Source organism: Zootermopsis nevadensis, unplaced genomic scaffold (assembly GCF_977971745.1).
Source record: "Zootermopsis nevadensis isolate Lab colony 2312 unplaced genomic scaffold, Znev_1.0 Znev_ptg000003l, whole genome shotgun sequence".
Classification (NCBI taxonomy): domain Eukaryota; kingdom Metazoa; phylum Arthropoda; class Insecta; order Blattodea; family Termopsidae; genus Zootermopsis; species Zootermopsis nevadensis.
Genome location: NW_028259135.1, coordinates 2,450,080 through 2,464,844, shown reverse-complemented (window position 1 = coordinate 2,464,844; position 14,765 = coordinate 2,450,080). Strand labels below are relative to the sequence as shown.

At 37.5% G+C, this 14,765-nt stretch overlaps 1 protein-coding gene across 1 annotated transcript in view; it reads right to left on the bottom strand.

Annotated features, from left to right (window-relative positions):
• Positions 1-205: 205 nt before the first annotated feature.
• Positions 206-14,765, bottom strand: part of Asph (Aspartyl beta-hydroxylase) — a 37,033-nt gene continuing 22,473 nt past the window's right edge. The window contains exons 11-20 of the mRNA XM_087358704.1: positions 13,447-13,710; positions 10,869-10,978; positions 9,681-9,764; positions 7,079-7,316; positions 6,214-6,319; positions 4,519-4,753; positions 3,792-3,919; positions 2,894-3,024; positions 2,534-2,756; positions 206-1,659 (exon numbers count right to left, since the gene is read on the bottom strand). Of these exons, the coding sequence (XP_087214830.1) occupies positions 1,509-1,659; positions 2,534-2,756; positions 2,894-3,024; positions 3,792-3,919; positions 4,519-4,753; positions 6,214-6,319; positions 7,079-7,316; positions 9,681-9,764; positions 10,869-10,978; positions 13,447-13,710 (1,670 nt within the window). The 3' untranslated portion in view covers positions 206-1,508. The remainder of the gene's footprint in view (positions 1,660-2,533; positions 2,757-2,893; positions 3,025-3,791; positions 3,920-4,518; positions 4,754-6,213; positions 6,320-7,078; positions 7,317-9,680; positions 9,765-10,868; positions 10,979-13,446; positions 13,711-14,765) is intronic.

Sequence of the window (14,765 nt, the reverse complement as noted above, 5' to 3'; positions counted from 1 at the left end):
GACACATATGACACATAATCAATAAATCTTAAATTTGATCTTAAAGAGAAATGATATGAAGGTGTAGAGTGGACTCATCTGGAACAGGATGAGACAGTTACAGGTTCCTGTGAATATATTAAAGGGCATGAAATTTATTTTAACATGTTGAACAATTAATAGCTTCTCAAGGACTTTGTTCCAATTGAGATAGTTATTCAAACAGTTTCATACAAATAATTTAATGTAATTTATTTTATATTACAATAAATAAACCACATCCTTCATACAACATACAAAGAAAGATCACCAAAAGGCACTTTTATAGCTGGACTTTGAACAAATTATCATTAGTATATAAAAAACATTCCTTGCAAGTGAATGGCAGTATATCAGCTCCATACACAATTTTTAAATAGCTGTTCAAATATCTACAGCAGTGTTTCCCATACATTTTTGTCCATAGAAGGAACCCAACTATAACCAAAAGTTGTACATATGAAATTAGATGGAAGATTTTATGTGGTAGGCATATACAAAATTCAAAGGATATTAAAACCAAAGACTTTTCTATATTAACCTCAGATCTGTGACAGGGAAAATTCTCTAAATATTGGAGTAAGGCAAAGAGAGATGAGTTCTCTAGGCATGTGTAATGTCCAATATTATAGTATTCTACTTTTGTGATTTATCAAAACCTCATGAGTATTCCTCATGGGTTCTTTCTGAAGGAGACAATCTACCATAATATTTCAATGATTGGAATTCCAATCATTCTTAACCTCAACACTAGAGGGAAGTGATTGGCCAGTTTAAACTCCAGCCATTTTACCCCAAGGAAAAGAACACCTAGTAACCATCGGACAGAAGGCTGGGTGAGCCCACAGCTGGTATGGACATGGCAAAGAGAAATATCTCTGTCCACCAGGAACTGAACTCTTGTTACCCAGGTCATATTCTAGTCACTTCAATGACTAAGCTATTTTGGCTCCTAGATGTGCTCTTGGAATCAAAAATTGTATTAAATGACTGTCTCAGTACAGAACCAACAAAAAATCAAACTTCAGTTTTACTATCTTGAAATCTCTAACATTGGAAAAGGAATTTTGCACATAGGAAATGTAACATTTTTACTGAGGAACATAACACAAAATTCTGGAAGCCAGTCGCAATACAGATAATGCTAATACACTAATGAAAACCTCTGTCAGTAAGTTCACACTGTTTATGTTTGGAAAAGACAGCATTAGAAATTATTGTTCTACGGGCTCTTAGAACTGAAACAATTAAAAAATTTGTAACTGGGGATAAAATCAGCTTTAGGATTTGTAACTGTAACAACATTTGCCATAAGACAAACCTAAATGTGGAACCTATTGAAACCTATGACAGCAGGTTCCTCAGAATGCAGATCGAGAATCACCGATCTATACAGCACAAAAATCTGTATTACTAGGATACACAGCTGCAAGGATGACCATGTTCTTAATTGGATGAATAACTTTCCATGTCACAAACTTATTTCCCTGTCAAATGGCAGGCATTGATCTCTTCTCATCTTCTGTCAGTTCTGGGTGCCACACATCGACTATAAGCACAAGTCTCGTAGTTGTCCCATTGTGCCACACCTCATGCTCAAAACTGTCATCAAATACAAACAACTTTCCCTCTTTCCAGGTCCTAAAAGTATTTAAGAAAATTCAATTAATGTACAAGGAATGACAACATATAAAACATAGTGTTCCCAAACCTTTATGTTTACAGAACCTTTGTGGCTTCATTAGTTCATAAAGAAACCTGAAAACAAAACAAAAAGCCTTCGGTATTCCAATTTGAACAGCAAGGCAACAGTGAGTTACAGACAGGTCAAATGTTCAGGCTCCCTTCTCCTTCTCATTTGTGACATTTGTTTCAAAACCTGAAAGAACAAGTTTGTGTAATGATAACGCTCTACAATTTCATTCAATTCCACATAATCTAAGCAGCTGAGACAGTGACAATTTGTTATCATGCCGTTTAATGACGTAGAAGTTATTCAGCATCAAATAACATAGCAGGATAATTATGTAATGTAAACTAGAAAAAATTGTTTACAATCTACCACCTTAGCATTCACCTAGTGGGATTCAGGCAAACCATGAGTCAATGTAGCTGATTCCCCAGTCAATATTCAAAGCATGCATCTACCATAATTCACGTGCATTACTACTTCAGCCACCGTGTTCAGTGTGCTGGGAAATTAATGACCCATTCCCAGCCAGCGAGCTGTCTGAGCCAGTAAGGCAGTTTCTTTTAAGTTTCTACACAGCTGATTCTTAGAAGTCAGTATTAAATACATGTAATTCACATGTGTTCAAGGGATGGTACAACCATGGCCTATATGAATGTAACCATATCTTATATACAGAAGTCTCTCATGAATAATTAACTTTTAACAAAACACCTTGGCAACTATCGCACAGCCTGTAGCACTAGCTTCGCCAATAAGAGGGCTGTAATACTTCGGCACCCACTCTGCAGCTCTAAGTTTGCCTACATTAGTTCCAAGACTTACCTCGTCTCTTCAGCCACTCGAATATATGTGCCCTCAGGAACTATGAGACCAAGATGTGACCGTAAACGACAGTTTGTGGGGCCACAGTGCGGCCAAACATGAGTCCCAGCATGCATCACACTGAACTTGGCCTGCCCACGGCGACAATCACGGGCCGCAGGAAACTCACTTATGAGCTGACAAGTGAAGGGAGCTTTCAAACAGTTTGAAGTAATCCTGCGGCCTAAAATAACCAAAATGTACTAAAATAAGGCCACAAAGTACGTCAACACAGTTTACAGCATGTTCTATAGATTTACAGAAAAGTGTCTTGAATTCAAGCTAATACAAAGTATAACAAGGTGTTATCTGACAGCTCACCTCGAGCAAACAGCTCAAACTGCTGCCAGTTCCCAATATCTTTGAGGTTCTCTGCTTCATCTTTAAATATCTTGTTAGCCAGAACCATCAAGCCTTCTTCCCTGATCTGTTGCCAGTTGTCTTGCAGCTTCCTTAAAACAGTGCATGAAAAGTTGTTCTAAAATACGGAAAACGGTCCAACTATTTATTATGGACGTAACGCAGGTGGCAATGTGCTGGATGAACGTGGAAAGAAGGTAGTAACATTGTGATGCAGCTTATGATTTCAGGTATAGTTTTTGACAATCCTGGCCACTTGCTGCCAAAGGTAAGGTAGGTACCCATATTTTTTTGGGAGTACCAATTAGGTGGGATTACTGTTCTACCTCTGATGATAGGGTGAAGGAGGTCAAGCTGAAGGGGATGGCAATGATGATTGATAACAGAGAGGTCCTACAACTTAATCTGGGATCAAAATCAATAGTACATACACAAAACTGTGATTATACTACATATAAAAGTAAAAGTAAAGTTTGTCCCACTATACGCCATGTAGGCGTTTGGGGTGAGTGGAGGTATAGCTCCTCTCTTCCTTGACCTCGGCACTAGATGGGGGTGAGTGGTCAGCATCACGCCCCGGCCGGCTTTACCCCCGGGAAAGGACTCCGGTACCCATTGTAGAGGAGGCTGGGTGGGCCCCAGAGCCGGTCTGGACGCAGAGGCTAGAGGATAAATCCTCTGCCCCCGTCGGGAATCGAACGATTATACTACATATAAGGACAGAAAAATGCATGTAAAAAAATCTGCATGAACCTGAATAGTCTCCAACTTAAGATTTTTTGCATGGAAGGCCAGCACCTTTAAATCAAGACACTAGGTTCCTTAGAAAGATGTACAGTAGAGGTAATAGAAATCTCACTTGAAATATTTCGAGTAAGTTGTCTCCTCTGGTGTCCACCACGGTTGTGCTCGGAGTCTATTGACATTATACAAGGAACGTTGATACTTTGACAGGAACAGCCCCTCCCTCACTCCCAGGTCATAAATCTGCAGAAAAATATCAAAGAAACAATTCATGTTACAACCAACAAATTAACCAAGTAACAAGGTAATAAACTTTCAAACTATAAATCAACCTCTTCTTGGAATTATTCATATTCAGCTGGTCAAAACATTTCTTGACTTGAAACCACAGGGATCATGATAAATGTCAACAAATTAGAAAATGTACATATGCTACAATAATTTTCATGTTTTGCCAGAATTTGAACTTTGACCTCTGTGAATGAACCAGTCACTTCTAAGCATGAAAATGCACGCAGGGCTTCAAGTAAAATGCCCATTATTGTTGTCCAATCCCAACTAAAACTGGAATGTGCCAATATATTTTGGTAAATTATATCTATGACTGTCCCCCCACAAATGTTCACCCAACTTTCAGACGTCAGAGCATGCAGAAACAATTAGCAAAAAGGAGCATGTGTGGCCAGCAAAAACCTGATTATGATGATTATAATGAACTGCATGCCACATTTTCTTGAACAAAGGTTACCTAATACACAAGCATCATAGTTACCAACACTGATAATGAATGCAATATGAGTGAAAAGGGCTTAAAAATTGTTGTTAGTTCAAAGTCAGTTCACCTTGCCAGCCTCTTCATGACGGCCAAGTCTCGTGAGGGCATCACCTAAATGGAAGAAGAAACGTCCATCAAGGGTGCCTGGTTCCCTTGTAGCAATGCCCTGCGTCAAGTAATCTACTGCAGCCTCATTATTGTTGTCGCTAGTCTTGAGGATAAAGCCATAGTGAACCTGAGCAAACCCATTTTCTGGCCAGCGCCTCAGAGTGTCCTCCAAAATGTGTTTTGCATCTGCTAGCCTGCATACCCATAATAAAACACTTCAGAGTCATTTACTTCAAGATTTATAACCAACAAATCTTGAATGATGTTAGTCAGCAGTTCTATATTTTAGGTCCTCAAGACGTCAAGTTTTATTCTAATATTAAGAAAGTCATGAGAAAGTTCACGTAAAGTGAACAGATAGCTGACCGTTATCTACACTTAACGAAAACACATGACTGCGACTTTTATGCATTCCTTACTTAACACGGAAATAGTTAAAGCATAATGTTGAGGTCATGTCCGTTCCTTCAAATGTTATCTGGGATACTATTTTGCAGATGTTAAAAGAATCTGATACTTGTGGTAGGGATTACATGTTGTTATGTTAATTTCATTTTGACTAATATGAGTTCAGTACTACCCCTACTTTACACAAAAATCACACATCACTTTATCAGATTTCTCAATATTCATTCATCACACAAAAAAACTGGGCTACAACATAAAATACACATGTTAAGTTTGAAGAACATATGTAATGGATCTCTGGGACAGCGACAGGCTCACCAAGCCAACAGTGGATACTATAATGCATCCAAAACAATTATAAGTCTTGGAAATTAAGGGACTACTTGTACATAATACAATACAAAATTATTTATGCCTGTTTATACTTTTCTACTTTAATACTTGTACTGTTGAGATGCTTTGTTAAGACACTATTTGAGAACTATGTGTATACCAAGTTGGAATATACCTTTCCATTCTTGTCTTACAAAAGTATATACGAGGCTCGTCCTTAAAGTAAGTTTCCCTGGGGCCGTTTACAGAAACAAAACACAATTTCATGGAAATATTTATTGCAACAGATACAGCAAGTGTCCAGCTATTTTTCAACATATTCGCCACCGGAATTGAGACATTTGTCATTCCGTGGGACCAACTTTTGAATACCTGTGTCGTAGAAGTCTGCCGCCTGGGATTGGAACCACTGTGTGACAACCATCTCCGCCTCTCTGTCATTCTCAAAACGCTGACGCTGACCGGACAGGAATTTCTTGAGGTGTAGGAAAAGATGGAAATCACTGGGAGCGAGGTCCGGGCTGTAGGGTGGATGATTAAACACCTCCCAGCTGAACTCCTGCAGGAGACTTGCTGTCCGTCGAGCCGTGTGTGGCCTAGCGTTATCACTGACCGCACTTCACAGTCGGCGGGAGCTGGAATAAGAACCTCCATCTTCAACAGCTGCAACGATGCTACTGTGAGAACGCGGGAAGTGCCGTTAGTGCATGCGCCATGCTACGTCATTGCTCTATCACGTACGCACAGTCGCTTCGCGCAATATAAGGTTTGCTAGCTGTGGGACGAGTGGGAAAGTTACTTTTGGGACGCGCCTCGTAAAACAAGAAAGGTGAAAAGATCAGGTAAAACTGTCACAACAGTATTGCCAATCTGTTATTAACATGTGCATCACTACTAGAGCAGGCTTACGCACCTGTTGATCATCAAGTACGTGACAGCTAACTGATTTGGATAAGCTGGGTCATCACTGAATCGCTGGATTAGCTTCTTGTGGATATGAACAGCTGTATGATACTGACCTGCAACATACATACCTCTATCATCTACTGATGTTTCAATCAGGGCAAAGCCTTCTCTATTCTTTTGTATCCCTTATAATCACTCCTACTACATCCGTATCCATTACTCTGTAAGTCTTCCTTCACTTAGAATCCCCACCTAGTCCTCAGTCCAACAGTAATTCATCATCTGTTTGGTATTTTCTGTTTTAAAGCTTTAAACACATTCTCATAACCTACTTCCGTGAGATCCATTTCAATATTACTTTCCTGTCAATATTTTATTCATCCATTACAAAAGCTTACCCACCAAAATCCTAAGTATTTCCTGCTACCATAATCAAGCTACATGTCCAGTACATGGACCAGTTGCATGCTCTTGTGAACATGATAATTAACCTCTATTTACCATAAAATTCTGAGCAACTATCACCTGCACAAGGACTACTCCATGGAGTCAACTTAGTAAAATTCATAAACGAATAAGTCAAGAAATTAAATGTTAATAATGAAAGGTCCTTTTCTGGATGTTCTTGCTTATGAAAATGGTGGAGTGTGTCTAATTCGAGGGCATGCGCTATTAAAAAAATCAGTGATTCTAAAAGATTTAATTCAAAGAAAACGGAATGCAGATGGGGAAAATGCAAAAGATGACAAAATCAATTCTAAATACAAGCCCCGGAGTCACAACATATAACAAGATTAATTCAAGATGATGATGATGATGATGACCAGGCAATTAATGTGTTTATTAGGTTAACAGAATTTAAAAATCCTCACCCTTAAACCTCATCCTGTTGATGCACCTCTCAGCAGCTTGAACAAACAGTTTGTCAGGCACTGACAACCCCAGCGCAAGAACTCTCTCGTATGCATCAATTGCTTCCTGCAGCAGGGCATTGCTATGCTTCTTTTCTGCCAGCTTGTCCAATGCTCGTGCCTTTCCATGATGGGCTCGAGGAGATGCAGGGTTTTTCATCAGGATGGTTGTGAACGTACGCAGAGCTGCCTCCGGCCTCTGACCATTCAGGTTTGTTTAGGCGTTAGAAGCATGGATATGACTGATGAAGATAATGTGCTAAATGGATAGAGCAGGAGATGGGAAGAATGGAATATGGTGCAAGGGAAACACAACTGTTAGTGTACACACATGCACAAACTCAAATATTATAAACACAACATGATCACAAAACAACACCAGACCACATTCAGTGGATTTAGATTACCACGGTACACAAATCTCAAATTATACAACACATTCAGACCCGTAGCCAGAATTTCCGATGAAGTACGATAATTAGCACTCATAATTCAATTTACAGCACACTGTGTACATGACTCCCACATTCTCAAATATAGATACATAATAGTTTGGATAACATATAAGAACATTATCTCATGAAATGCTGTTATTTCAAGATGTACTCTTTACAATGAGAAATGATACACGACAATGGCCTGATGGTGACCAGCTGGAACAATGAACACAATGCACACAACTGATAGACTTGCAAACTCATTCAGATTATTTTAATACTTTCCATGCTGAGATTAACTGTGAAAATAAATAAATAAATAATTTATTTCAAGTTTAAATGGTACCTGAAACCACACAATTGGCTTGAAGTGACCAGAAATGGTATGGAAAATTTATTTTCACTAACATTATCAAATACCAAAGATGTTCAAAGCAGAAGCAGCTACCGTTTTCGGGCAAGGCATCTTGTCCGCAGCACAGAAGTTAATGAATAGGATTATAAGAATGAGTGACATAATGAAAGAGAGTGAGTGAAACAGATCTTAAATTTGTTCCTTTGCCACAGAAATTAAAGCCTCTTGGCCAAAAATGTTTGACGTTAAGGAGCAGTGTTATAAATTTCAGAGTCTGAATGTGCTAAAAGCCATGTGAATATGGACTAACTACCTTACTATGAAAACACCCTGTAAATGTAAATCATTTATACAATCTGAAACTTATCTTTAAATAAATATTATACAAATTAAATATAAACCCCAAGGGACCAGATGCATCATTTCTTTGTGATAAACAATCCAACATAACCAACATGTAAAATATTATATATGACAAGTTCATAATTAAATGTAAGTCCCAATAACTCAAGTTCCCAGTTATCATAGCCTTATTTTTAATAAATGTACCAGTGTAGGAATATTTCCCCAGACCTCAATGTAAAAGACTTTCCTGCATTGATAAATATTGCACTGTTTCCAGCTACTGAAAAATTCTCTGTCCAGTTTTCAGATGGTAAATGTGGGTGCAATGGGACAGAGAATCCTCAATAGGAAGAACCATGCCTGAAAGTTAATGAAATTAACAGGTGTACTTTTAATTTACACAAAAGTTAATTCTGAAAACAAAATGGGATTCAAGTAACCCATTAAACACATACAGTTACACACCAATTTCATTAGTTTGCTAAAAAAAATAAACCAGTCTATAAACAAAAGTAATATTATGGAGAGAGCAACAAGCTACAATATAACAGAATACACACAACACACTTCATAATTTCTTTGTGTCTCCTTCAAGCTATGGATGTGAGAAATTATAACTCTGAAAAACCACAATGTTATGATCAGAATTAACTATCATATATGCACTCTGCACACAAAAACACTGTTCAAACTACTATGAAGCAAGTACAGCTGAAACAGCTCATTCGCCATGATCCATGCCTCATCACTGAGGAACAAAACACAGAACTAGTCACACTTGCTGGTTGTGATTACAGATCACGGTATAGCAGCATAAAACCTGCTATTACAAGGCACTTTAAAATACTTTAACTATAAGAAAACTTTGTCAGCAAACAAATTACATTATAATTCAATATTAAAAGCATCTCAATGTTACAGCACTTGAAGTTGTGCCAGGGTACAAGCAAAAGGAATGGGAGACACAAATAAAAGGAAAGTGGTTAGTTACCAAAGTCCTGGTAAAGAGACAAGAGAAAATGGTTGTAACTAAATAAACACTGAAACAATTACATCAATGTATTTTTTGGTGTATCACATTGTTCTTTGTCCATCATCCAGACGTTATTAAAACACAGATTTTCAAAAGTTGACTCTATTTCTGTCATAAACTGAAGTGAAAGGATATAAACCTAAACTTTTGGGCCCTCTGGTCAAGCTTGTTTCAAACCTCCTGGTTTGAGACTCTAAACTGTTTGGGTCCCCTGGTTAGAGTAGTCTACTCCAACTGAAATTCAAACTGGGTTACTTCCAAAAAGAAGTCTGGAACAATACTGCTACACCAGCCAACAAAGACCTTGTTTCTTAATTAAGCATTTCACTTCATTCCCTTCTGGATTATAATTTCTTTACCGGTTCTAGTAAATCTTAAACAATCGGGACTTACCTCTTCCATCTCTGCATCAGCCAAGTCCAAATCTTCACGGATTTTGAGATCATCTTCACTAGTGACGTCAGTTTTTTCATAACCCTACAAACAAATACTATCTTCAAGATATATTTTAAGTCAAGGCAAGAGAAGAGAAGAGAAGGCATCGTGTAAACACAATACAAACACACTCACAGTTGGTGTGTTGACAGATTAGCTCTTACAGGTTCAAACATTTTTGAAGTCTATGCACATTTATTCAGTAACAGAATATTGTCTGCCCCAAAGAGCATGGATATAATGAAAATACTGCCTCAACATACAGTATTTATAGGATACATAACTTAAAAACAAAATTACCAACACCAACAAAAGAAACAATGTAATATTCTCATACATATGGATATTGATATTGTTTTAGTAACAAACATATTTTTATCTCTAAATACAACATTACATTGATAAACAATTGTTAAGATATTGTAAGTGCGTCATATTGTGAGTTATTAAATATTAAAAATATATTAAAATTGGCCGTCAATCACAATATAAGAAAAATGAAAACTAAAAATCATTAAAAATCAGTAATTCAGTTAAAAAGTTTATAATATAACACCTGATGACGGCTATATATAGCCGAAACATGTCGTAAATGTTCCACATGTAAATCGAGTACTCGATAAGGAACGTAAAATGATATTTTAATCTTTTAATTATCTTATATTGTGATTGACGGCCAATTTTAATATATTTTTAATAATAAAGAATTGTTAATAATGTGACTGTACACAATTTGATCCATTAGTGCATTTTGTTCTTGGGAAATGTTTTGTAAATGTGTTGCATTCATAATTGTATTTCCTGAATGAGATGTATTTCTCTTATTTAATTTATACCCTGCTTCATCAGGTTTATAGGATGTGCCTGTACCTGTCTTTCTAAAAACTCTTGCTGAGTTGTGTACATTTTTCAAAGAGCTATCATCACACAAATTTGAAGGCCCCACATTATATGACAATAGTGCTGTCAGCACTTCAAGTCTCCATGGTTGCCTTACCAGAATTGCTAATGACAATGTTAAAAAGTAATACTAATAAAAAAGTTTCTAACTAATTTAGAGTTTCTGCTAATCTCTCTACAAGTATTTACAAAAATGTAGGTGTCAAAAAAGTTCTTCACAGAATTTCTCAGAATGGCCTTGCTTACCTGTCCTCCAGAGCTCTTTGTGACTCTTCTAACTGGCACAAATTCTGCTTCCTCCGACTCGTCTTCTTCAGTTCCCGACTCTTCCGGAGTGATGTCAGCAGCACGTGTGACTGTGACAAGCAATTACTGCATCACTAGTGAACAATCACAATATGACAATAATCTCATATATAAACTGTACCTGCAGTACCCATAAGATCTACATAGTGTTCCAAGATGTTCTACAGGTAAACAGTTGGAACAGTAAAATAATTATGAAGGAACATGAAAAGTAAAAGCTGATTCTCTTTGCAAGTGTTTACACAAGCCTTGCAAGTCCAATGTTTGTTTTTAATTTCAACTCATAGATGTAATGCTATGCTATGCTTTTAAAGTAATATAACAAAAATGATTTAGACTATGTGAAAGTCGAACCCAGCAAAATGAAATGTGGTACTGAGCACACATCAATACTGAACTCAAAATGCTTAAGCATGAATTTTGAACAAAGAGAGTAACAGTTTCAACTGTGGATAATTCTTTGTCAGTGGGGAAAAAGCATCTGTACTGATAACCCAGCTCTTTAGTACTCCTTCGAATGTCCTCAGAATACAGTAATGCCGTAAAACACGGTCTTTGAGAAGTTAAAAGTCACTCAGATAGCCATGAAGGTGTCTCAGAACTTAGAAGAATAAACACTAGGAACATCACTAAGTGATTCAGAGAATAACTAATAATATCCACAATTTTTCATGTCCTTTCAACATCTATTTTATTTATATTGAATGTTCCAATTTGGTATACTACTAGTACTCTTGATGATAAAAGAAATTCAGTTTCTAAGGAAAGCATGGGGCAAAAACATAGTTTACTTCAGATTATTATACTGACCATCACCTAAATAAAGTATTTACATACTTTAGTAAAGCACCCCAACCCAAATCTCAGGAAAATCCATTCAGCTATTCTTGAGTTCTTACACGCAGACAGGTAGACATGGCAAACCCAATGGGCACATTCTTTCAACTTTTAGTTGCAAAATCACCTTAAATATGCAATCAATACAGCCAAGCCTCAAAACAGGAAGCTCCAAAATATAAGTCAGAAGTATTATAGCTTCAGAATCAATATCACAAAACAGAAATTAAAAATAAAATCTTATTTTCCATTTCCCTACAAGAATACATACTACAAACTATGTACTATGCAAAAATACATCTCCATATAAAACCTCTGAGCTCTACACTGAATTTGGTAAGTTTGTGTAGCAAGAATATTGCTTCTGACAGATAGTAAAGTACAAGAAACTGGGTGGTTTCCAACTGCATAATGTTCATACTCAATTTACCATAACCGATCAATTAGTTTCTATAATATTCATGCCTGTATCTGGATCAGGGGATGAAGAAACAAGCACATGTAGCATCACAATACACTTCCAAAGAATGAATATTGAATATGGAAAAAATTATATGAATAAAATTGTGATTTGAGACCATTATACTACTTCTAGACTAACAAAATTACACTGAAACAGAAACAGCAGGCCACAAGTGGAGAAAACGGAAATAATAAAATTAGCATGTAACAAACTGGTCATGGGATATTTTATAATACTCTGCAGTGTTTTCTTTGGAGGTACCACAAATATCTCTGGTCAGTACCACAAAAGAGAACCGAACCAGGTACCTCCTAAACACAATTAGCCCTTTAAAGTCCAGTGATGACTACATGTACCACCTGCTTTAACAGCCTTTATTCTGTATTTTGCCCATAGACTACATTAATGGGTTCTATATGATTATTATTATTATTTAGTGTTCTGTCTGACGACAGGTCCATATGAACAGGATCCTTCCATTCTTTTCTCGGCCTGGGACCTGTTCATATACGTTCTTGGCAGATGATCCAGAAGTGGTTTGCCATTGCCTTCTTCTGTGTGTGAATGGAGTAATTGTTGGGATGCCACGGAGAAACCGGGGAAGCCCCCGGAGGAAAACTCCGTGTTGCTTATACCACGGCCTTGCCCAACACAAGTTATAAATTCGGGCACCGCCGGGAATCGAACCCGAGATCCCAGGATTACAAGGCCAGCGTTCTAACCGCTAGACCACCATGGCACGGTTCTATATGATTATAAGAATCAAATGTGATCTTTTCACTAATCAGCATTAACCAAATAGGCCTTGTAGTAGAGAAATGTTGTTTTTTTCACTGCTGTAGGAACTAAATCTTTAAATGTTTATTAGGTAAATTTCAGTTTCAGATGGCGAACCTGTGTTATTGCTTAACCATTTGAAGCCAAAGTTCATACTGCAAAGAAAACAGAAAACTTCACCATCACAAAGATTAACTGGTTAGTGGTTAATGAAATAATTGTTGTTTTTGAGAATAATATAAAACCCATAAATACACACTGTGGGCAAAATGAAGCCAACGTTAAAGTAGATGGTACGCATAATTACCAATCGGCCTTAAAAGTTTAAGCTATCTTTTTTAATCAAACAATTTGGGAACAGTCTGGAAAAAGATGCCTATCTGCTACATTTGTGGTCATATACAGTTTTACAAAGATACTGACATTTTTGTAGTAATTTACCAAAAGCTCTTGGCTGTTCTTCCTCCTCTTCACTTTCTTCCTCTTCTGCCTCCTCACTATCCTCTTTAGTATCTTTCTCACCCTCCTCTTCCTCTCCTGCATCTTCTTCACTCTCTGCAGGTGAAACTCTTTTCTCTTCCTTTGTATATTCTTTCTTTGTTGGTGCTTGTTGTCTGTACTTTGTCATGTAGTCTTCAAGCATTTCTACTTTCTGCAATTTCTCTTCTTCATCTTCTGCATCTTCATCTTCAGAATATTCAGATCCTAAATATCGAATGTAAAAATTTCCTTCACAAAAATAAATCTACCATTTAATAATGAAGTTATTTCACCATTTTAACATTAACCAAAACAAAATGTCCATGGTGGAAAATAAGTTATGTTTAGTTCATTCTCATCTGCATATATTATATAGCATCAAATAACAGACAGACTGAAAATTAAAACTAGAAAGTCTATGGAAGGAAGTGGTAGTGGTGTCTTAAGCTGACTGATTCTAGTTATTGTCTCTGAGTTTTCAGGCCTCTTAACTGCCTGGTAAGCACAAAGAAATTCACCCAAAGAACATAATTCCATGTAAGACTTGAGGTTCTCACAGCGGTGAGTATGAAGATATCCGTCTTCTGGGTCATCGCCCTGATGACGGAGGCAGTATGACCTCTGAAACGTTGGTTAACATCGACCAGACTACACAGCGCAATAACCCAGAAGACAGAAATCTTCATACTCATCGCCCTGATGACGGAGGCAGTATGACCTCTGAAACGTTGGTTAACATCGACCAGACTACACAGCGCAACAACCCAGAAGACAGAAATCTTCATACTCATCGCCCTGATGACGGAGGCAGTATGACCTCTGAAACGTTGGTTAACATCGACCAGACTACACAGCGCAATAACCCAGAAGACAGAAATCTTCATACTCATCGCCCTGATGACGGAGGCAGTATGACCTCTGAAACGTTGGTTAACATCGACCAGACTACACAGCGCAACAACCCAGAAGACAGAAATCTTCATACTCATCGCCCTGATGACGGAGGCAGTATGACCTCTGAAACGTTGGTTAACATCGACCAGACTACACAGCGCAATAACCCAGAAGACAGATATCTTCAACATAATTCCATTCACTCTCAGTGATAGGGTTGTTATGAAGTCAGCTGGCGGAAGGGACTTTTGCTTAACATGAACTCCGAACCACACTACAGGCCTATGTCACAAAGTTTTGATTTTTTCAATGATAAGGGATTGACGGAAAGGACACGCAGATGATTTGATCTCTACAAAATCTAAGACATTTGACATGTGAGTCTG